At 41.8% G+C, this 17959-nt stretch overlaps 1 protein-coding gene across 1 annotated transcript in view; it reads right to left on the bottom strand.

Moving 5' to 3' along the window:
- NUP210 (nucleoporin 210) overlaps window positions 1-17959 on the bottom strand; it is a 149679-nt gene that overhangs the window by 114093 nt on the left and 17627 nt on the right. Inside the window, exons 2-4 of the mRNA XM_075833805.1 lie at window positions 7019-7155; window positions 4041-4172; window positions 3859-3955 (exon numbers count right to left, since the gene is read on the bottom strand). Of these exons, the coding sequence (XP_075689920.1) occupies window positions 3859-3955; window positions 4041-4172; window positions 7019-7155 (366 nt within the window). The remainder of the gene's footprint in view (window positions 1-3858; window positions 3956-4040; window positions 4173-7018; window positions 7156-17959) is intronic.

Raw genomic sequence — 17959 nt, 5'->3', positions numbered from 1 at the left:
ATGCTCTGTATACAGGATACAAAGCAGATGTACCTGAAAAAGTAAAAATAATTTTTAATAAAAAGTAATTTCAAAGTTGCACCAAATCACACTGATACACATTTGAATTAAAAAAAAAAAATAAATAAATAAATAATAATAATAATAATAATAAATATACATAGTTTTCAAAGGTGTACATAGCCTTTAAGGCCCCCTGCACACGTAGTGGTTTTGCTGTGAATTTTGAAGTCTGGATTTGCTGACAGAAAATCCGCAGCAGAAGTCTGCTGCAGGCAATTGGATGAGATTTTAAAAATCTTATCCGCATGATGCTAAACATTTTCCACATAGAATTTAGAGCATGCTGCAGATTTTCAAATTTACAACATGCTTAGTCCGTTTTGGATGTTCACTGCGGATTCCACCCTTTTCAGTGTAGAAGGGTTGGCATTTGCAGCAAAATCTGCATGTACCACGGGTGGATTTTGCTGCAGAAACACTAAAAAATCTGCAACGTGTGGGTACCCTAAAGGGGCTGTGACCACACATTAACTCTTTTTTAAAAGGTAGTCGCCCCAGCCATCTTCTACTCTAACTGGAAGCTGTTGATGATCTCACACATTACCCCACCAGCAGCCATTACAGGGGAAATTATATAGTTACATAGTTACATAGTTTGTACGGTTGAAAAAAGACACATGTCCATCAAGTTCAACCAAGGGATGGGAAAGGGGAAGTAAAAAATTTCTACACATAGCAGTTAATATTTTTTTGTTCTAGGAAATTATCTAACCCTTTTTTAAAGCCATCTACTGTCCTTGCTGCGACCAGCTCCTGCGGTAGGCTATTCCATAGATTCACAGTTCTCACAGTAAAGAAGCCTTGTCGCCTCTGCAGTTCGAACCTTTTTTTCTCCAGACGGAGGGAGTGCTCCCTTGTTTTTTGAGGGGGTTTTACATGGAACAGGATTTCACCATATTTTTTGTATGTGCCATTAATATATTTATATAAGTTAATCATGTCCCCCCTTAGTCGTCTTTTCTCAAGGCTAAATAGGTTTAGTTCTTTTAATCTTTCCTCATAACTTAGATTCTCCATGCCTCTTATTAGCTTCGTTGCTCTTCTTTGTATTTTTTCCAACTCCAGGGCATCCTTTCTATGAACTGGAGCCCAGAACTGAACTGCATATTCTAGATGAGGCCTCACTAATGCTTTGTAAAGTGGTAATATTACATCCCTGTCCCGCGAGTCCATGCCTCTTTTGATACACAATATTTTGCTGGCCTTTGAAGCAGCTGATTGACATTGCATGCTGAAATTTAGTTTATGATTTACAAGTACACCCAGATCCTTCTCAACAATTGACTCCCCCAGTGTAGCACCCCCTAGGACATATGATGCTTGCAGGTTTTTCGTACCCAGATGCATAACTTTACATTTATCTACATTAAACTTCATTTGACAAGTGGACGCCCAAACACTTAGTTTGTTTAAATCTGCCTGCAATTCACAAACATCTTCCATAGTCTGAACTATATTACATAGCTTGGTGTCATCTGCAAAAATAGAAATAGTGCTATTAATCCCATCCTCTATATCATTAATAAATAAGTTGAATAATAGTGGTCCCAGCACTGAACCCTGGGGTACACCACTTATTACCGGGGACCATTCAGAGTAGGAATCATTTACCACAACTCTCTGGATACGGTCCTTGAGCCAATTCTCAATCCAATTACAAACTATATTTTCTAAACCTATAGTCCGTAATTTACCCATTAGATGTCTATGAGGGAAAGTGTCAAATGCCTTTGCAAAGTCCAAAAACACTATATCCACAGCGGCCCCTCTGTCTAGGCTTCTGCTTACCTCTTCATAAAAACAAATCAGGTTGGTTTGACAGCTTCTGTCCTTTGTAAAACCATGCTGGATGTCACTTATAATACTATTTATTGTCACATAATTCTGTATATAGTCCCTCAATAGCCCCTCAAACATTTTCCCCACGATGGATGTTAAGCTTACTGGTCTATAATTACCCGGCGAAGACCTAGAGCCCTTTTTGAAAATAGGCACCACATTTGCCCTGCGCCAGTCCCTTGGCACTATACCACTCATGAGAGACTCTCTAAATATTATGAAGAGGGGGACAGAAATAACTGAACTAAGCTCTTTAAGAACTCTAGGGTGTAACCCATCTGGTCCCGGGGCCTTGTGTACATTTATTTTATTTTATTTAGCTTGGACCATCTCTACATGCATCCAATTCAGTATATCAACTGATATATTAACAGCACCGGCACCGGCTACATCAGCTGCTCCTTATTCTGTTGAATATACAGAGCGGAAGAACCCATTTAGTAACTCTGCCTTCTCTTGATCCCCTGTGACCAACTCCCCATTACCACTATCTAAGGGTCCTACATGTTCAGACCTGGGCTTTTTTGCATTTATATGCTTGAATAATTTTTTAGGATTTGTTTTACTATCCTTGGCCACCTGCCTTTCATTTTGTATTTTTGCTGATTTTATTACATTTTTACAGATTTTATTAAGCTCTTTATATTTTACAAAGGCTGCAGATGTACCCTCAGATTTGTATTTTTTAAATGCCCTTTTTTTGTCATGTATTGCCCCTTTCACAGAAGGTGTAAGCCATGTGGGGTTTAATTTTAGTCGTTTATACTTGTTAACTGTAGGAATAAATTTTGCACTATAATTACCCAAAGTAGATTTGAAAATCTCCCATTTATCATTTGTTCCATTATTTGACATTAGTTCTTCCCAGTCTATATCCTGAATTGCAGTCCTCATCCTGGGGAAATTGGCTTTCTTAAAATTAAATGTTTTTGCCCTCCCAGCCTGCGTTTGTTTTTTACAGTATAGGTAAAATATAACTATATTATGATTACTGTTACCAAATGTGGTATTACATGGCGCCCATTCAAATGTGGCACGTGATTAGGTCAAGTCGACCAGAGTGGGAGCCACACTCTCAGCTATTCTCCGCTTTGGCTAATAGAGGGAGACTGTAAACAGGTAACTGCTCCCTCTATGATATCCGTATACCGATATTGCGTTTATTTTTGTTATTTAGTCTTTTCTTCATGACAAATTACATATTAAGCTGACTCTGAGTGAAGTAACTTTAACTGTCTTAACGTTATAAAGCATTTCGAATATTAAATCCACTTTCCACTATACCATAGCTTGCGATATTCGTTTTACCTTACCTACTTTTTTTTTGGAATAATAAATGACTCCTCCTTGAATTAGTGCAGGGACTCCCAGTGTACAGGTTCCCATACACACTAGATGAAAATCGGCGGGATCACCTGACCATGTAATGTGTATGGGGTTGTCACAACTCTCCCCCCGATGGCAGATGTCGGAGAAATGAAGAATCAGACATCTAAGGAGTCCGGCAGCTGCTTATTCCCCTCTTCCCAGAACACACGCACACTTGCCCGACCATGGATGTTTATGGGGGGGGGGGGGTTGGGAGGAACAGCTGTCAGACAAAATAGTGTTCGCCCGACAGCAGTCTAAGGTTTATGGCCACTGTACCAGTCAACAAAGAAGTGGGAAAACCAAATAAACCAGCAGTGTTCTGTGCACATTACTTCAGGTCTTACTTCAGGTCTTAGGGTCTTGCTAGCATTTTGGCCTCCATTGCTTGGATCAATTTTTTTATCCATGTCCTTCTGAGGTTACCTGTTCCCATTTTATCTTAAAGTCCATAACAGATGGGATAAAAGAGTGGAAATATTAACTCCTGAGTGTATGTGGCCTTCTAGATGTAAATTTCAGAGAATGGACTTTCTGCTGGGAATCAATCTAGTAAATTACATGTCTGACAAAAGGTATTTCTCTTACCGCAATGTATTATGGGAATCTGAGTAGCCATTTACATCAGCGTCTTTCACCACTGTCCATTCAAAAACGATGCCAGCTAATGAACTAAATGTATTACCTGCAAAAGCACAAAAAAAGTTTTAGAGATTGATACACAGACATATTCAAGAAAAACAGGGAAACAAGGGAGCGTAATCGTTTACCTTCAGAGTCTAACGCTTGTATTTTTAGCTTCAGCGGCGAGTCCTCCAAGTAAAGTTCTCTTGTCGTCGATACAATCTGAATGTCATGAATTATGTCAACGATTGCATCACATCGGAGGACCAGTCCTGTATCTTTTAAAGTAAAGAAAACAATTCATGAAACAGAATAGAAAAAAAAAATTAAAAAAATAAAACGACTACGTCATGGGGGCTTCCTGCAGCTTCTACAGTGAAAACAAATAAAAGAGGGGGTCAACTCAACTGGACTACTCCAGTATAAACTAAATTCAATTCAGAAATCCGCCTGCTCCATTTTTGTCTGCAAGACAACTTAGAAAGTGTGGTTTAGCATGCCTGGTGGAGACAAAAATAGAAGTATAAGAATTAATTGCATTTATTTTTGGATCAAATCCCTGACCAAATTGCATGCAGCAACTGCGCCCTAACTGCACTGTGTAAGTTCAGACGAAGGGTGGTTTCACACGTGGCAGTTTTGTTGCAGAAATTCATCTGAATGGAACTTGCAAAATTTGACATGCCTGAATTCATGGGCACCCTTTTGTTGGCCCTGGAAAGGATAATGGACGTAATAAATGAGTTAAAGAGGCTCTGTCACCACATTATAAGTGTCCTGTCTCCTACATAAGGAGATGGGCACTATAATGTAGGTGACAGTAATGCTTTTTATTTAAAAAAAACTATCTATTTTTACCACTTTATTAGCGATTTTAGCTTTATGCTAATGAGTTTCTCAATGGACAACTGGGCGTGTTTTACTATTGACCAAGTGGGCGTTGTACAGAGGAGTGTATGACGCTGACCAATCAGTGACCAATCAGCGTCATACACTTCTCTCCATTCATTTAGGCAGCGCATAGGGATCCTTTTAGATCGCTATGAGCTGTCTTATACTAACACATTAACGATACTAAAGTGTTTAGACAGTGAATAGATATTCCACGGGATGTCTATTCACAATCTGTGCACTTCGTTACTGTTTCTGTGGTAGTTACAGGAGAGCAAGCGTAATCTCGTTGTAACCTGTCATTTACTGCGTAATCTCGCGAGATTACGCTTGCTCTGCTGTAACTACCACAGAAACATTAACGAAGTGCACAGATTGTGAATAGACATCCCGTGGAATGTCTATTCACTGTCTAAACACTTCAGTATCGTTAATGTGTTAGTATAAGGGGGGATTCACACGAACGTGATTTGCGTCCGTGCAGCCCGCGTGGTTTTCACGCGGCTCACGCAGACCAATACAAGTCTATGGGGCAGTGCAGACAGGCCGTGTTTTTTGCACAGCGTTAGTCCGCTGCGTAAAACTCGCGACATGTTCTATATTTCGGCGTTTTTCGCGCATCACGCACCCATTGAAGTCAATGGGTGCGTGAAAATCACGCATGCCAAACGGAAGCACTTCCGTGGGACAAGCGTTGTTCGCGCAACAGCAGTAAAAGAATAAATGTAAACAGAAAAGCACCACGTGCTTTTCGGTTTACAAACATCCAAACGGAGTGTCATAATGATGGCGGCTGCGCGAAAAGCACGCAGCCGCGCATCCATATGAACAGGGCACACTGAGCTGCGGTTTGTGCGCGCACTAAATGCTCAGGTTCGTCTGAATCCGGCCTAAGTCATCACATAGTGATCTAAAAGGATCCCTATGCGCTGACTAAATGAATGGAGAGGAGTGCATGACGCTGATTGGTCAGCGTCATACACTCCTCTGTACAACGCCCACTTGATCAATAGTAAAACACGCCCAGTTGTCCATTGAGAAACTCATTAGCATAAAGCTAAAATCGCTAATAACGTGGTGAAAATAGATAGTTTTTTTTTAATACAAAGCACTCCTGTCATCTACATTATAGCGCCGATCTCCTTATGTAGGAGATAGGGCACTTATAATGTGGTGACAGAGCCTCTTTAAGTGGAACTTTTTAATACAGGTCTGGAGGAACTGCTTGTTAGGCCTAGTTCACATAGTTTTTTTGACAGGCCAAAACCTGACGGGAGGGGAAAAAGAACATCTCTGCCTCTCATTGAAATTAATAGGGGGCCACTTGGTGTGTTTTTTAGCAATGATTCAGACGTGGTTTTCACGTCAAAATCAGCTCCAAAAAATGCTGCATGAACTGATCCTAAGACTGTTTTCAATATCTACTTTAAGGCTGGGTTCACACTGAGTTTTTTGACAAGTTTTTTGACGCGGAAACCGCACCGCTAAACTCCTCAAAAACCGTCCGAAAATGCTTCCCATTGATTTCAATGGGAGGCGGAGGCTGTTTTCTCCCGCGAGCGGTAAGAAAGAAGGGACATGCCCTATCTTCGGGCGTTTACGCCTCTGACCTCCAATTGACATCAATGGCAGGCAGAGAAAGCGTATTTCCCTGAGTTTTATGCCCGCGGCGCTCAATGGCCGTGGGCGAAAAACTCCACGAAAAATCGGCGTGCAGGCAGAGGAAAAGCTGCCTCAAACTTCCAAACTGAATTTTGAGGCAGATTTTCCGCCTGCAAAAAACTCTGTGTGAACCCAGCCTAATATGTAATGCAACCTACCTCCAGGCCAACTATTGAACCCACTAAATGTAAAGAAAAAGCACATACAAAATGTTATTTTGGGAACAGACACGACAGTCCTGACTTCAGCAACTCCACCATAAAGTTTGCTGAAAGAAAAGTCCTGGCTGCAGACACATGGTGGGCTTCTGAAAATAGAAGTCAGTGTCAACTATAGAACTAACCAAACCGACAATACGATGAAATGGCTATATAGCATTGATGCATATTTTTTTACTTATACAAGGGAAAAAAATAAAAAAAAATACAAGAACCCATGTAGCCGCTTCCCTCCAAATTGATTCTAAAAATTGGGGACAGCAAATGGTGTGAGCGATTACAATGAGAGTATTGCACTACTGAATAGGCTAACAGTATATAAGCAACAGGGAAAAAATAAGAAATACACTCACATATGTCTTCAGCAAAAATGATACTGGTTAGCCGTGTAGGCTGGGTCGCACGTGCTTGCACCACAGCCCGTTGGGAGCACTGATCGTCATTGAGGTTTACATGTTCAATACTGGCAACTTCAGGTCTAGATGACGACCTAAAATGATCATGTTTTGGAGAAAATAAGAATTTTCAGAAGAAAAACAAAATAATATAAAAGAACTGTGAAAGAAGTATAAACGTAGATACATATTCGCAGTAGTGTGAATTTCTGAACAGATCGCAAAATCCCTCTGAATAGTCAAAAATAAAAATAAGAATTTAACTTAGGCACCGGAAATACATTCCTTTTTAAAAATGGGGCTGTCCCAAAAAAACTACTCCTTGAGAAAGGCTAATTTATACGGAGCCGATACATCGCAGTTTTTGTGTATGCACAAGTTGCCGGCATGAATAAATAATACTTTTTGCAACGAAGATGCTGACGTCAATCCTACTCTTTTAAGTACGAAAACAACTCCCATCCATATGCAAATCAGAGAAGCAGGGGGCTCCTCCTCTACCCCTCACATGTCCAAATGTTACATAGCCTGTCCATATATTATCTGGTTTGCCATCCACTTTAATGTCCAGCATGTAATACCACATTTACCCTACAGTTGCCGCTGCAGAAAAAATATATGGCCAGACACAGCTTCCCATGGTGATGAAAGCAGATAGTTAGGGCCCAGGGTTTGCAAAGCCGAACCTGCAGCAATCAGCTTATCTTTAGGCTGTCTTTTTTTTTTTTGTAAAAAAAAAAAAAAGTGGTTGTCTTCATGAGTCTACCCCTTTAACCCCTTCAGGACTGAGCCTGTTTTGGCATTCAGGACGAAGCCGATTTTTCAAATCTGACATGTGTCACTTTATGTGGTAATAACTCCGGAATGCTTTTACCTATCCAAGCGATTCTGAGACTGTTTTCTCGTGACATATTGTACTTTATGTTAGTGAAAAAATTTGGTTAATAAATTCAATATTTATTTGTAAAAAACACCAAGATTTGGAGAAAATTTGCAAAAATTAGCATTTTTCTCAATTTAAATGTATCTGCTTGTAAAACTGATAGTAATACCACACAAAATAGTTACTAGTTAACATCACCCATATGTCTACTTTATGTTGGCATCGCTTTTTCAACGTACTTTTATTTTTCTAGGACGTTACAAGACTTAGAACTTTAGCAGCGATTTCTCATATTTTCAAGAAAATTTCAAAAGGCGATTTTTACAAGGACCAATTCAGTTCTGAAGTGGCTTTGAGGGCCTTATATATTAGAAAGTCCCCATAAATCACCCCATTTTGAAAACTGCACCCCTCAAAGTATTCAAAACAGCATTCAGAAAGTGTATTAACCCTTTAGGCGTTTCACAGGAATTAAAGCAAAGTAGAGGTGAAAGTTACAAATTTCATTTTTTTTTTACAAAATTCATTTGAATACATTTTTTTCTATACCACAGAAGGTTTTACCCGAGAAATGTAACTTATTATTCATTGCCCAGATTCTGCAGTTTTTAGAAATACCCCACATGTGGCCCTAGTGCGGTCATGGACTGAAACACAGGCCTCAGAAGCAAAGGAGCACCTAGTGGATTTTGGGGCCTCCTTTTTTTTAGCATATATTTTAGGTATCATGTCAGGTTTGAAGAGGTCTTGTGGGGCCAAAACAATAAAGACCCCCCTCAGGGAATTTATCTAGGGGTATAATTAGCATTTTGAACCCACAGTTTTTTTACTAAATTTATTTGAATTAGTTTGTGAAGATGAAAATCTACTTTTTTTCTGAAAAAACGTAGAAATTTTTAATTTTTTCAAGGAATAAAAGAGAAAAAACACCCCAACATATGTAAAGCAATTTCTCCTGATTATAGCAATACCCCATATGTGGTAATAAACTGCTGTTTGGACCCACAGCAGGACTTAGAAGGGAAGGAGCACCATTTGGATTTTGAAATTCTGATTTTGCTGGTATAGCTTTCAGTGCCATGTGGCGTTTGAATTGCACTGGAGGGAACAAAATAGTGGAAACCCCCGGAAAGTGACCACATTTTGGAAACTACACCCCTCAAGGAATTTTTCTAGGGGTAAAGTTAGCATTTTGACCCCACGGTTGTTTTGCTGAATTCATTGGAATTATTCTGTAAAGGTAAAAATCAACTTTTTTTCTGAAAAAAGGTAGCCATTTTTAATTTTTACAAGGAATAAAAGGAGAAAAAGCACTCCAACATTTGTAAAACAATTTCTCCCGATTACGTAAATACGCCATATGTGGTAATAAACTGCTGTTTGGACCCACAGCAAGGCTTAGAAGGGAAGGAGCGCTATTTGGCTTTTGGAGCTCAAATTTAGCTGAAATGGTTTTTGGGTGCCATGTCGCATTTGCAAAGCCCCTGAGAGGCCAAAACAGTGGAAACCCCCCAAAAGTGGAAATTACACCACTTAAAGAATCTATCTAGGGATATAGTGGGCATTTAGACCCCACAAGTCTTTTGCAGGATTTATTAGAATTGGGCCATGAAAATGAATATCAACATTTCTTCCACTAAAATGTTGCATTTTTTTCAATTTTACAAAGGATAAAGGGGGTAAAAGCTGCCCAACATTTGTAAAGCAATTTCTCCCGAGTACGGCAATACCCCACGTGTGGTCATAAATGGTTTTTCATTAGAAAGTAATTAACCCTTTCTGGACTGATCCATTTTTTTCTTTTCCTTTTTAGTTTTTTCCTCCCCGCGTTCCAAGAGCCACAACTTTTTTATTTTTCAGTCAATAGAGCGGTGTGAGGGCTTATTTATTGAGGGACGAGCGGTCGTTTTTATTGGTACCATTTTTTGGTACATACAATTTTTTGAGCACTTTTTATTACATTTTTAGGTAGAGCGAAGGTGACCAAAAAAACGGTGATTTTGCCGTTTTAAATTCTTTATTTTTCACGTGAGACGCTCCATACATCACCCCCCACACTAAGACATGCTATGTTGTGGTGCGCGAAGGGGTTAATGCGCAGCGCATGGTGCGGAGTGAAAATTAAAATTTTCCACTCATATGCCATTTTAGTGCACTACATGTTATGCCCAGTTTGTGCCACTGAAGACAAATACCTCATAAAATATTAACCGGGTTCTCCCGGGTATGGCGATGCCATATCTGTGGACGTAAACTGGTGTTTGGGCATGCTGCAGGGCTCAGAAGGGAGGGACGCCATTTGGCTTTTGGGGCGCAGATGTAGCTTGGTAGTTGTTCTCTTTGGGATTTTACTGGTGTTTCAGTTTGTAATGTGGGGGCATATGTTATCTGTGCGGGGTACATCAGGGTATAATAAGAGGGTATAATAATGCAGTAAATAAATAATAATCCGCAGATATGTGGCCGGTGTCGCACTGATAAATGTTGTCGGATCTTATCTGCTTTTGGACACTGCACATTTTGCAGCGCCATATTCTGGGAGCCAGAACTTTTTTATTTTTTCACCACCGGAGCTGTGTGAGGGTTTATTCTTTGCGGGACAATCTGTAGCTTTTCATTGGTACCATTTTGGGGTACCAGAAATTTTTTTGATTACGTTTTATTCCATTTTTTGGCAAGCAAGGTGACCAAAAACCATCAATTCTGACAATGTTTTTTATTCGTTTTTTTTATGGCCTTCACCCTGGGCTATAAATGACCATTATACTTTTATTCTGCGGGTCGATACGATTACGGTGATACCATATGTATATAATTTTGTTATGTTTTGCAGCGTTTGTGCAATAAAATCACTTATTTATAAAATAAATACATTTTTGTATCACCATATTCTGAGAGCGATAACGTTTTTATTTTTCAGTCAAAAAAGCGCTGTAAGGGCTTGTTTTTTGCGGGACAGGATGTAGTTTGTATTGGTACCATTTTGGCGTACATGCAACTTTTTGATCACTTTTTATTGTATATTTTGGGAGGGTTGGTAACCAAAAAATTGTGATTCGGGCACTGTTTTTTGTTTATTTTTTTCGCGGTGTTCACCGTGCGGGAAAAATAATATTACAGTTTTATAGTTGGGGTCGTTACGAACGCGGCGATACCAAATATGTGTACTTTTTTTAACGTGTTAATTTTTTTCCTATAATAAAAGACATATTATAGGAAAAAAAGCATTCTTTGTTTATGTCACTTCTAACTTTTATTTTTACACTTTTTAAAAACATTTTTATTATCTTTTTTTCACTTGTCCCACTAGGGGACACTTAGACCTGCAGCTCTGATCGCTGCTGGAACACATTACACTACACACGTAGTGTAATGTGTTCTAACGGTCATTGTGACGTAACTGTCACACTGACAGGAAGCATCGGAGGACCGGCCGGAGGCTGATCCTCCGAGGCTTCCGTACATGGCAACCCGGAGGTCATTGTCTGGCCTCTGGTTGCCATGATAAGGATCGCCAGCCCCCGCAAATACATGTGGGGGGCTGCCGATCCGCTGTAAACCTCTTCGATGTGGTGATCGCAATCGACCACCGCATCGAAGGGGTTAATTGCCGATTTCAGCAGCGACAGGCCGCTGATCGCCAACGGGGAGAGCAGGGCTGACACCCTGCACAGTTAACCGTCGCTGCGGTGTAGCGCCGCGCGGCGGTTAACTGTTAAAGCGCGGACGTAACTGCACGCCCAGGTGCGCGAAGTTACTGCTCACCTGGACGTACAGTTACGCCAAGGTGCGGGAAGGGGTTAAGGGTATGTTCACAAGGCTTATTTACGGACGTAATTCGGGCGTTTTCCGCCTCGATTTACGTCCGAAAATGCGGCTCGATAGCGTCGGCAAACATCTGCCCATTGAAAGCAATGGGTTTACGTTGGTCTGTTCCCACGAGGCGTAAATTTACGCGCCGCTGTCAAAAGACGGCGCATAAATAGACGCCCGAGTCAAAGAAGTGCCTGTCACTTCTTCAGACGTTAAATGGAGCCGTTTTCCATTGACTCTATGGAAAAACAGCTCCATTTACGTCCGTAATTGACGCAGCGAAAAAGCGCCTCAACATGCCATGACGGCTGAAATTACGGAGCTGATTTCTCCTGAAAACAGCCCCGTAATTTCAGCCGTAACGGACGCTGCTGTATAAACATACCCTAAGTGTGTTCAGATCAGGCTCATGCACCATTGAGGTCTCCTGAACACATAATCCTCATACAAAGTCAAAGGCTTTTATGGCTTCATTTACATAAACTGTATTTCTTGCCTGTACCCCCCCCCCCCCCCCCCCCCCCGCACGTAGGTAAGAGAAGAACGAAAACTATTCCTAAATAAAAAGAGCGAAGAGTCTACCGAAACTCATCTGACCATTTAAAAGAACACCCATTTCAACTGGTAATATTCCACATTTGAAGGACTCTGTAGTCTGTACCGACAATCATATCAGAACGTAGTGCGTGTAAATGTATGTAGTTGATTATTGCTTACATTGTTTTGATCCGCCATGATATAGTGTAGGATCTTTTGTACAGAATTTTATATAACCTTGGATGTATTCCCAGGAAGAGATAAGACATTCCATGCTGTCTCCAAGCAATATTTGTGTGTTTGAAGATTAAGGAGTTAACTCAGACGGTTATGGATGCCTGGCCAGTGTCTAAAAACTGTTCTTTTAACCCATTCTCCCCACTAATATGTAGATTCACATCCTAGTCACATATGCCCCATGCAGCCAGGACATGAATTTACAGTCCCGGCATTGCGCTGCGGAGAGCGCTCTGACTCCGACACTTTCAGTGTCCCCGGCACCCCTGCAACCTGCTCACCGATAGCCGAACCAATTGGTTCGGCTTCTGAGCATGTGATCACTATGATTAACGAATCATGGTAATCTCTTAAAAGTTTGTTTCTAAAACGAACTTTTCGTGCTTGTCCTCTCCTCTCAGCCTCCTTCACTCACAGGTCACAGTGTTTCAGAGAGAAGGAGACTGCAGAGAAAGTGTGTGTGTTTGTGTGTGTGTGTGTGTGTGTGTGTGTGTGTGTATACATATATACATATATATATATATATATATATACACATACACACACACACACACACTACCGTTCAAAAGTTTAGGGTCACTTAGAAATTTCCTTATCTTTGCAAGAAAAGCAGTTTTTTTCAATGAAGATAACATTAAATTAATCAGAAATACACTCTATACATTGTTAGGGTATGTTCACACACACTAATTACGGACGTAATTCGGGCGTTTTTGCCCCGAATTACGTTCGAAAAATGCGCCTCGATAGCGTTGACAAACATCTGCCCATTGAAAGCAATGGGCTGACGTTTGTCTGTTCACACGAGGCGTATATTTACGCGCCGCTGTCAAATTACGGCGCGTAAATGGACGCCCGCGTCAAAGAAGTGACCTGTCACTTCTTGGGGCGTAATTGGAGCCGTTATTCATTGACTCCAATGAAAAGCAGCGCCAATTACGTCCGTAATGGACGCGGTGTTCAAGCGCCTGAACATGCCGTTACGGCTGAAATTACGGGGATGTTTCCTCCTGAAAACATCCCCGTAATTTCAGCCGTTACGGACGCTGCCGTGTGAACATACCCTTAATGTGCTAAATGACTATTCTAGCTGCAAACGTCTGCTTTTTAATGCAATATCTACATAGGTGTATAGAGGCCCATTTCCAGCAACCAATCACTCCAGTGTTCTAATGGTACATTGTGTTTGCTAACTGTGTTAGAAGGCTAATGGATGATTAGAAAACACTTGAAAACCCTTGTGCAATTATGTTAGCACCGTTGTAAACAGTTTTGCTGTTTAGAGGAGCTATAAAACGGACCTTCCTTTCAGCTAGTTGAGAATCTGGAGCATTACATTTGTGGGTTCGATTAAACTCTCAAAATGGCTAGAAAAAGAGAGCTTTCATGTGAAACTCGACAGTCTATTCTTGTTCTTAGAAATTAAGGCTATTCCATGCGAGAAATTGCCAAGAAACTGAAGATTTCCTACAACGGTGTGTACTACTCCCTTCAGAGGACAGCACAAACAGGCTCTAACCAGAGTAGAAAGAGAAGTGGGAGGCTCCGCTGCACAACTGAGCAACAAGACAAGTACATTAGAGTCTCTAGTTTGAGAAATAGACGCCTCACAGGTCCTCAGCTGGCAGCTTCATTAAATAGTACCCGCAAAACGCCAGTGTCAACGTCTACAGTGAAGAGGCGACTCCGGGATGCTGGCCTTCAGGGCAGAGTGGCAAAGAAAAAGCCATATCTGAGACTGGCTAATAAAAGGAAAAGATTAATATGGGCAAAAGCACACAGACATTGGACAGAGGAAGATTGGAAAAAAGTATTATGGACAGACTAATCGACGTTTGAGGTGTTTGGATCACACAGAAGAACATTTGTGAGACGCAGAACAACTGAAAAGATGCTGGAAGAGTGCCTGACGCCATCTGTCAAGCATGGTGGAGGTAATGTGATGGTCTGGGATTGCTTTGGTGCTGGTAAAGTGGGAGATTTGTACAAGGTAAAAGGGATTTTGAACAAGGAAGGCTATCACTCCATTTTGCAACGCCATGCCATACCCTGTGGACAGCGCTTGATTGGAGCCAATTTCATCCTACAACAGGACAATGACCCAAAGCACACCTCCAAATTATGCAAGAACTATTTAGGGAAGAAGCAGGCAGCTGGTATTCTATCTGTAATAGAGTGGCCAGCGCAGTCACCAGATCTCAACCCCATAGAGCTGTTGTGGGAGCAGCTTGACCGTATGGTACGCAAGAAGTGCCCATCAAGCCAATCCAACTTGTGGGAGGGGCTTCTGGAAGCATGGGCTGAAATTTCTCCCGATTACCTCAGCAAATTAACAGCTAGAATGCCAAAGGTCTGCAATGCTGTAATTGCTGCAAATAGAGCATTCTTTGATGAAAGCAAAGTTTGAAGGAGAAAATTATTATTTAAAATAAAAATCATTATTTCTAACCTTGTCAATGTCTTGACTATATTTTCTAGTCATTTTGCAACTCATTTGATAAATATAAGTGTGAGTTTTCATGGAAAACACAAAATTGTCTGGGTGACCCCAAACTTTTGAACGGTAGTGTATATATATATATATATATATATATATATTTATAGAGCATATAGAAAGCATATACTTTGATATGCCTGTGCCCCTTAGGCTGGATTCACACTGTGTTTTTTGCAGGCGGAAAATCTGCCTCAAGATTCCGTTCAGAATTTTGAGGCAGATTTTGCTCTGCTTGCACGCTGATTTTCACTGCGTTTTTCGCCCGTGGCCCTTGAGCGCCGGGGCAAAAAACGCTGCGAAATACGCTTTCTCTGCCTCCCATTGATGACAATGGGAGGTCAGAGGCGTATACGCCCAAAGCTAGGGCATGTCCCTTATTTTCCCCGCGAGACGGTTTTTCCGCACAGGGGAAATAAACGCCTCCGCCTCCCATTGAAATCAATGGGAGGCATTTTCAGCCGTTTTTTGGCGCGTTTTGCAAGGCGGTTTCCGCGTCAAAAAACTCAGTGTGAACTCCCCCTTAGTGTTAGAATAGACAGGCAAGAATAGTAGGTTAGTTAGCTAAAAAATGGTTACCGTAAGTTATCCAAAGTACAAAAGTTAAAGAACGTATGCCAAAACATTAAATTCAGGCCTGGTCATTGAGGCATCGATGACCCTTGGTCCTGAAAGTGTTAATGTCAAGCACGTTACCATTGTTTAATGAAAATTATAAGGCTCGTGTAATCTAGTTACATGGGTGTAAGTTTTTATTATAGTATAATAGCAGAAACTTTCCGGAACCTTGTCAGAAGTCTTGCCTGTGGAGAGGACGCACTGCCCAGGAATTTTCCTGATTATCTGGGACTCCTGGCTTGGCTGAATCGGGGCTTCACAGATGAAGTGACGACCTGGATGTTGTTTGCTAAAGCTACATAATCGGTAATGTATTGTGTTTTATCTGATTTTCATGCATTGTAATACTCCAGCCCCGATGTGTTGGTCTGGATGTTGTTTGCTGGAATTTCATAATTGAGGATTTAGTCTGTTTTAGCTAATCCTTACTCTATGTCGGACTCCTACAATAAAGGAATTATTTTTGCTCTCGTTATTTATGTTGTGCCCTTTTCTTCTGGTTATCCTGCGGGTTAGGTAAAACAGCGTCCTGTCCCTTCTTCCCCGGATGTCGGGGGACATAAGGGCTTATTTAGACAAACATGATATACGTCCATGCAACGCGCATGGTTTTCACGCGCCTCGCACGGACCTATGTTAGTCTATGGGGCCGTTCAGACAGTCCGTGAGTTTCACGCAGCGTGTGTCCACTACGTAAAACTCACGACATGTCCTATATTTTGTGCGTTGTTCGCGCATCACGCACCCATTGAAGTCAATGGGTGCGTGAAAATCACGCGCAGCACACGGAAGCACTTCCGTGTGACGTGCGTGATTCGCGCAACAGCAGTTAAAAGTATGAATGAAAACAGAAAAGCACCACGTGCTACAAACATACAAACAGAGTGTCATAATGATGGCGGCTGCGCGAAAATCACGCAGCCACGCATCATACGGGGCTAACACACAGAGCTGTTAAGTACCTTTTGCACGCGCAAAACGCACACGCTCATGTAAATCCGGCCTAAGGGTCAGGCATGTTCAATTCCAAAATGTCCGACTTTTTTGTTTGCAAGGAGATCAGCCGCTGTCAGAGGAGTCAGGCAGGGGCTTTCTCCCTTCTTCCTAATGAGAGACAATCACACTCAGCCGAGCGTGCATGGGTATGGGGGAGCTACATTCACACAACTGTCAGATTTTTCACGGCCATTTTGCATCAGTGTGTATGTGTGTCTCTAAACTTTCATCCATTTCCAGTCCGTCTCATCTGTTTTTATGGCCGTTAAAAAAAAAAAAAAGGGTGGATTTCATTTTGTCCCAAACCCCTTAAAACACCACAGTGTGCCCATGTAAATAGTTCTGCAACGTCCCTGTAGATAGTCCCACAGTACATAATGCCCACATAGTGCCACAGTGCCCACCGTAGATAATGCCACAGTGCCCACTGTAAATAATGCCAACATAGTGCCACAGTGCCCACCGTAGATAATGCCACAGTGCCCACTGTAAATAATGCCCACATAGTGCCACAGTGCCCACATATAAAGTGCGAGTGCCCCCATAGTACGATAGTGCCACAGACAATCCTGTGAAAAAGGAACGGTTGGAAGGTATGCATGTAATATGTCATGATTTTAAACGCTTGCTGTGACAGAAATATATAAGGGCTAGTAACACAGTGCCCACATATAAAGTGCCAGTGACCACATAGTGCCACAATACCCATTGTAGATAGTGCCATAACCCTCATAGTGCCCATGAAGATAGTGCATCAGTGCTCATGTAGATAGTGCCAGTGTCCCCTGTAGATAGTGCCACACCCCCCATATAGCAACCACCTTGTAGATACCACCTCCCTCCCATGTAGATAGCGCCACTGTAGCTCACTGTAGGAGCAGAATCCCTCGCCCAGGGATTCCTCATAGACAGAGTCCCTAACATCTCTGTCCATATATGGACAGAGACGTTAGGAGAGCGGAATCTCCTGCCAGAGTGGACCGGGTATTCCACTCCAGGAGTAACCCCTTGACGTCACTGTCCATATATGGATAGTGACCCCCGGGGGCTTCTCCAGGAGTGGAATCCCCTGCCAGAGCGGGGATTCCGCTCCTACAGGAAGCTACAGTGGCGCTATCTACGGGGGATGGGGAGCAGCTATCTTCAGGCAGGGGGGAGCTATCTACAAGACTGAAGTCCCCGGCCAGAGATCTTGCGATGCTCTGGTCGGGTATTCCATTGTCGAAAGCTCGACATCACTGTCCTTATATGGACAGTAATGTCAAGGGCGTCCCCGGACTCAGCGTTCAAAGTAGCGCTGTGTGCGGGAAGTCCTCAGCCA

Source organism: Rhinoderma darwinii, chromosome 7, assembly GCF_050947455.1.
Source record: "Rhinoderma darwinii isolate aRhiDar2 chromosome 7, aRhiDar2.hap1, whole genome shotgun sequence".
In the NCBI taxonomy this organism is placed as follows: Eukaryota; Metazoa; Chordata; class Amphibia; order Anura; family Rhinodermatidae; genus Rhinoderma; species Rhinoderma darwinii.
The sequence above is the reverse complement of the archived record's forward strand: the minus strand, read 5'-3'. Positions and strand labels throughout refer to the sequence as shown.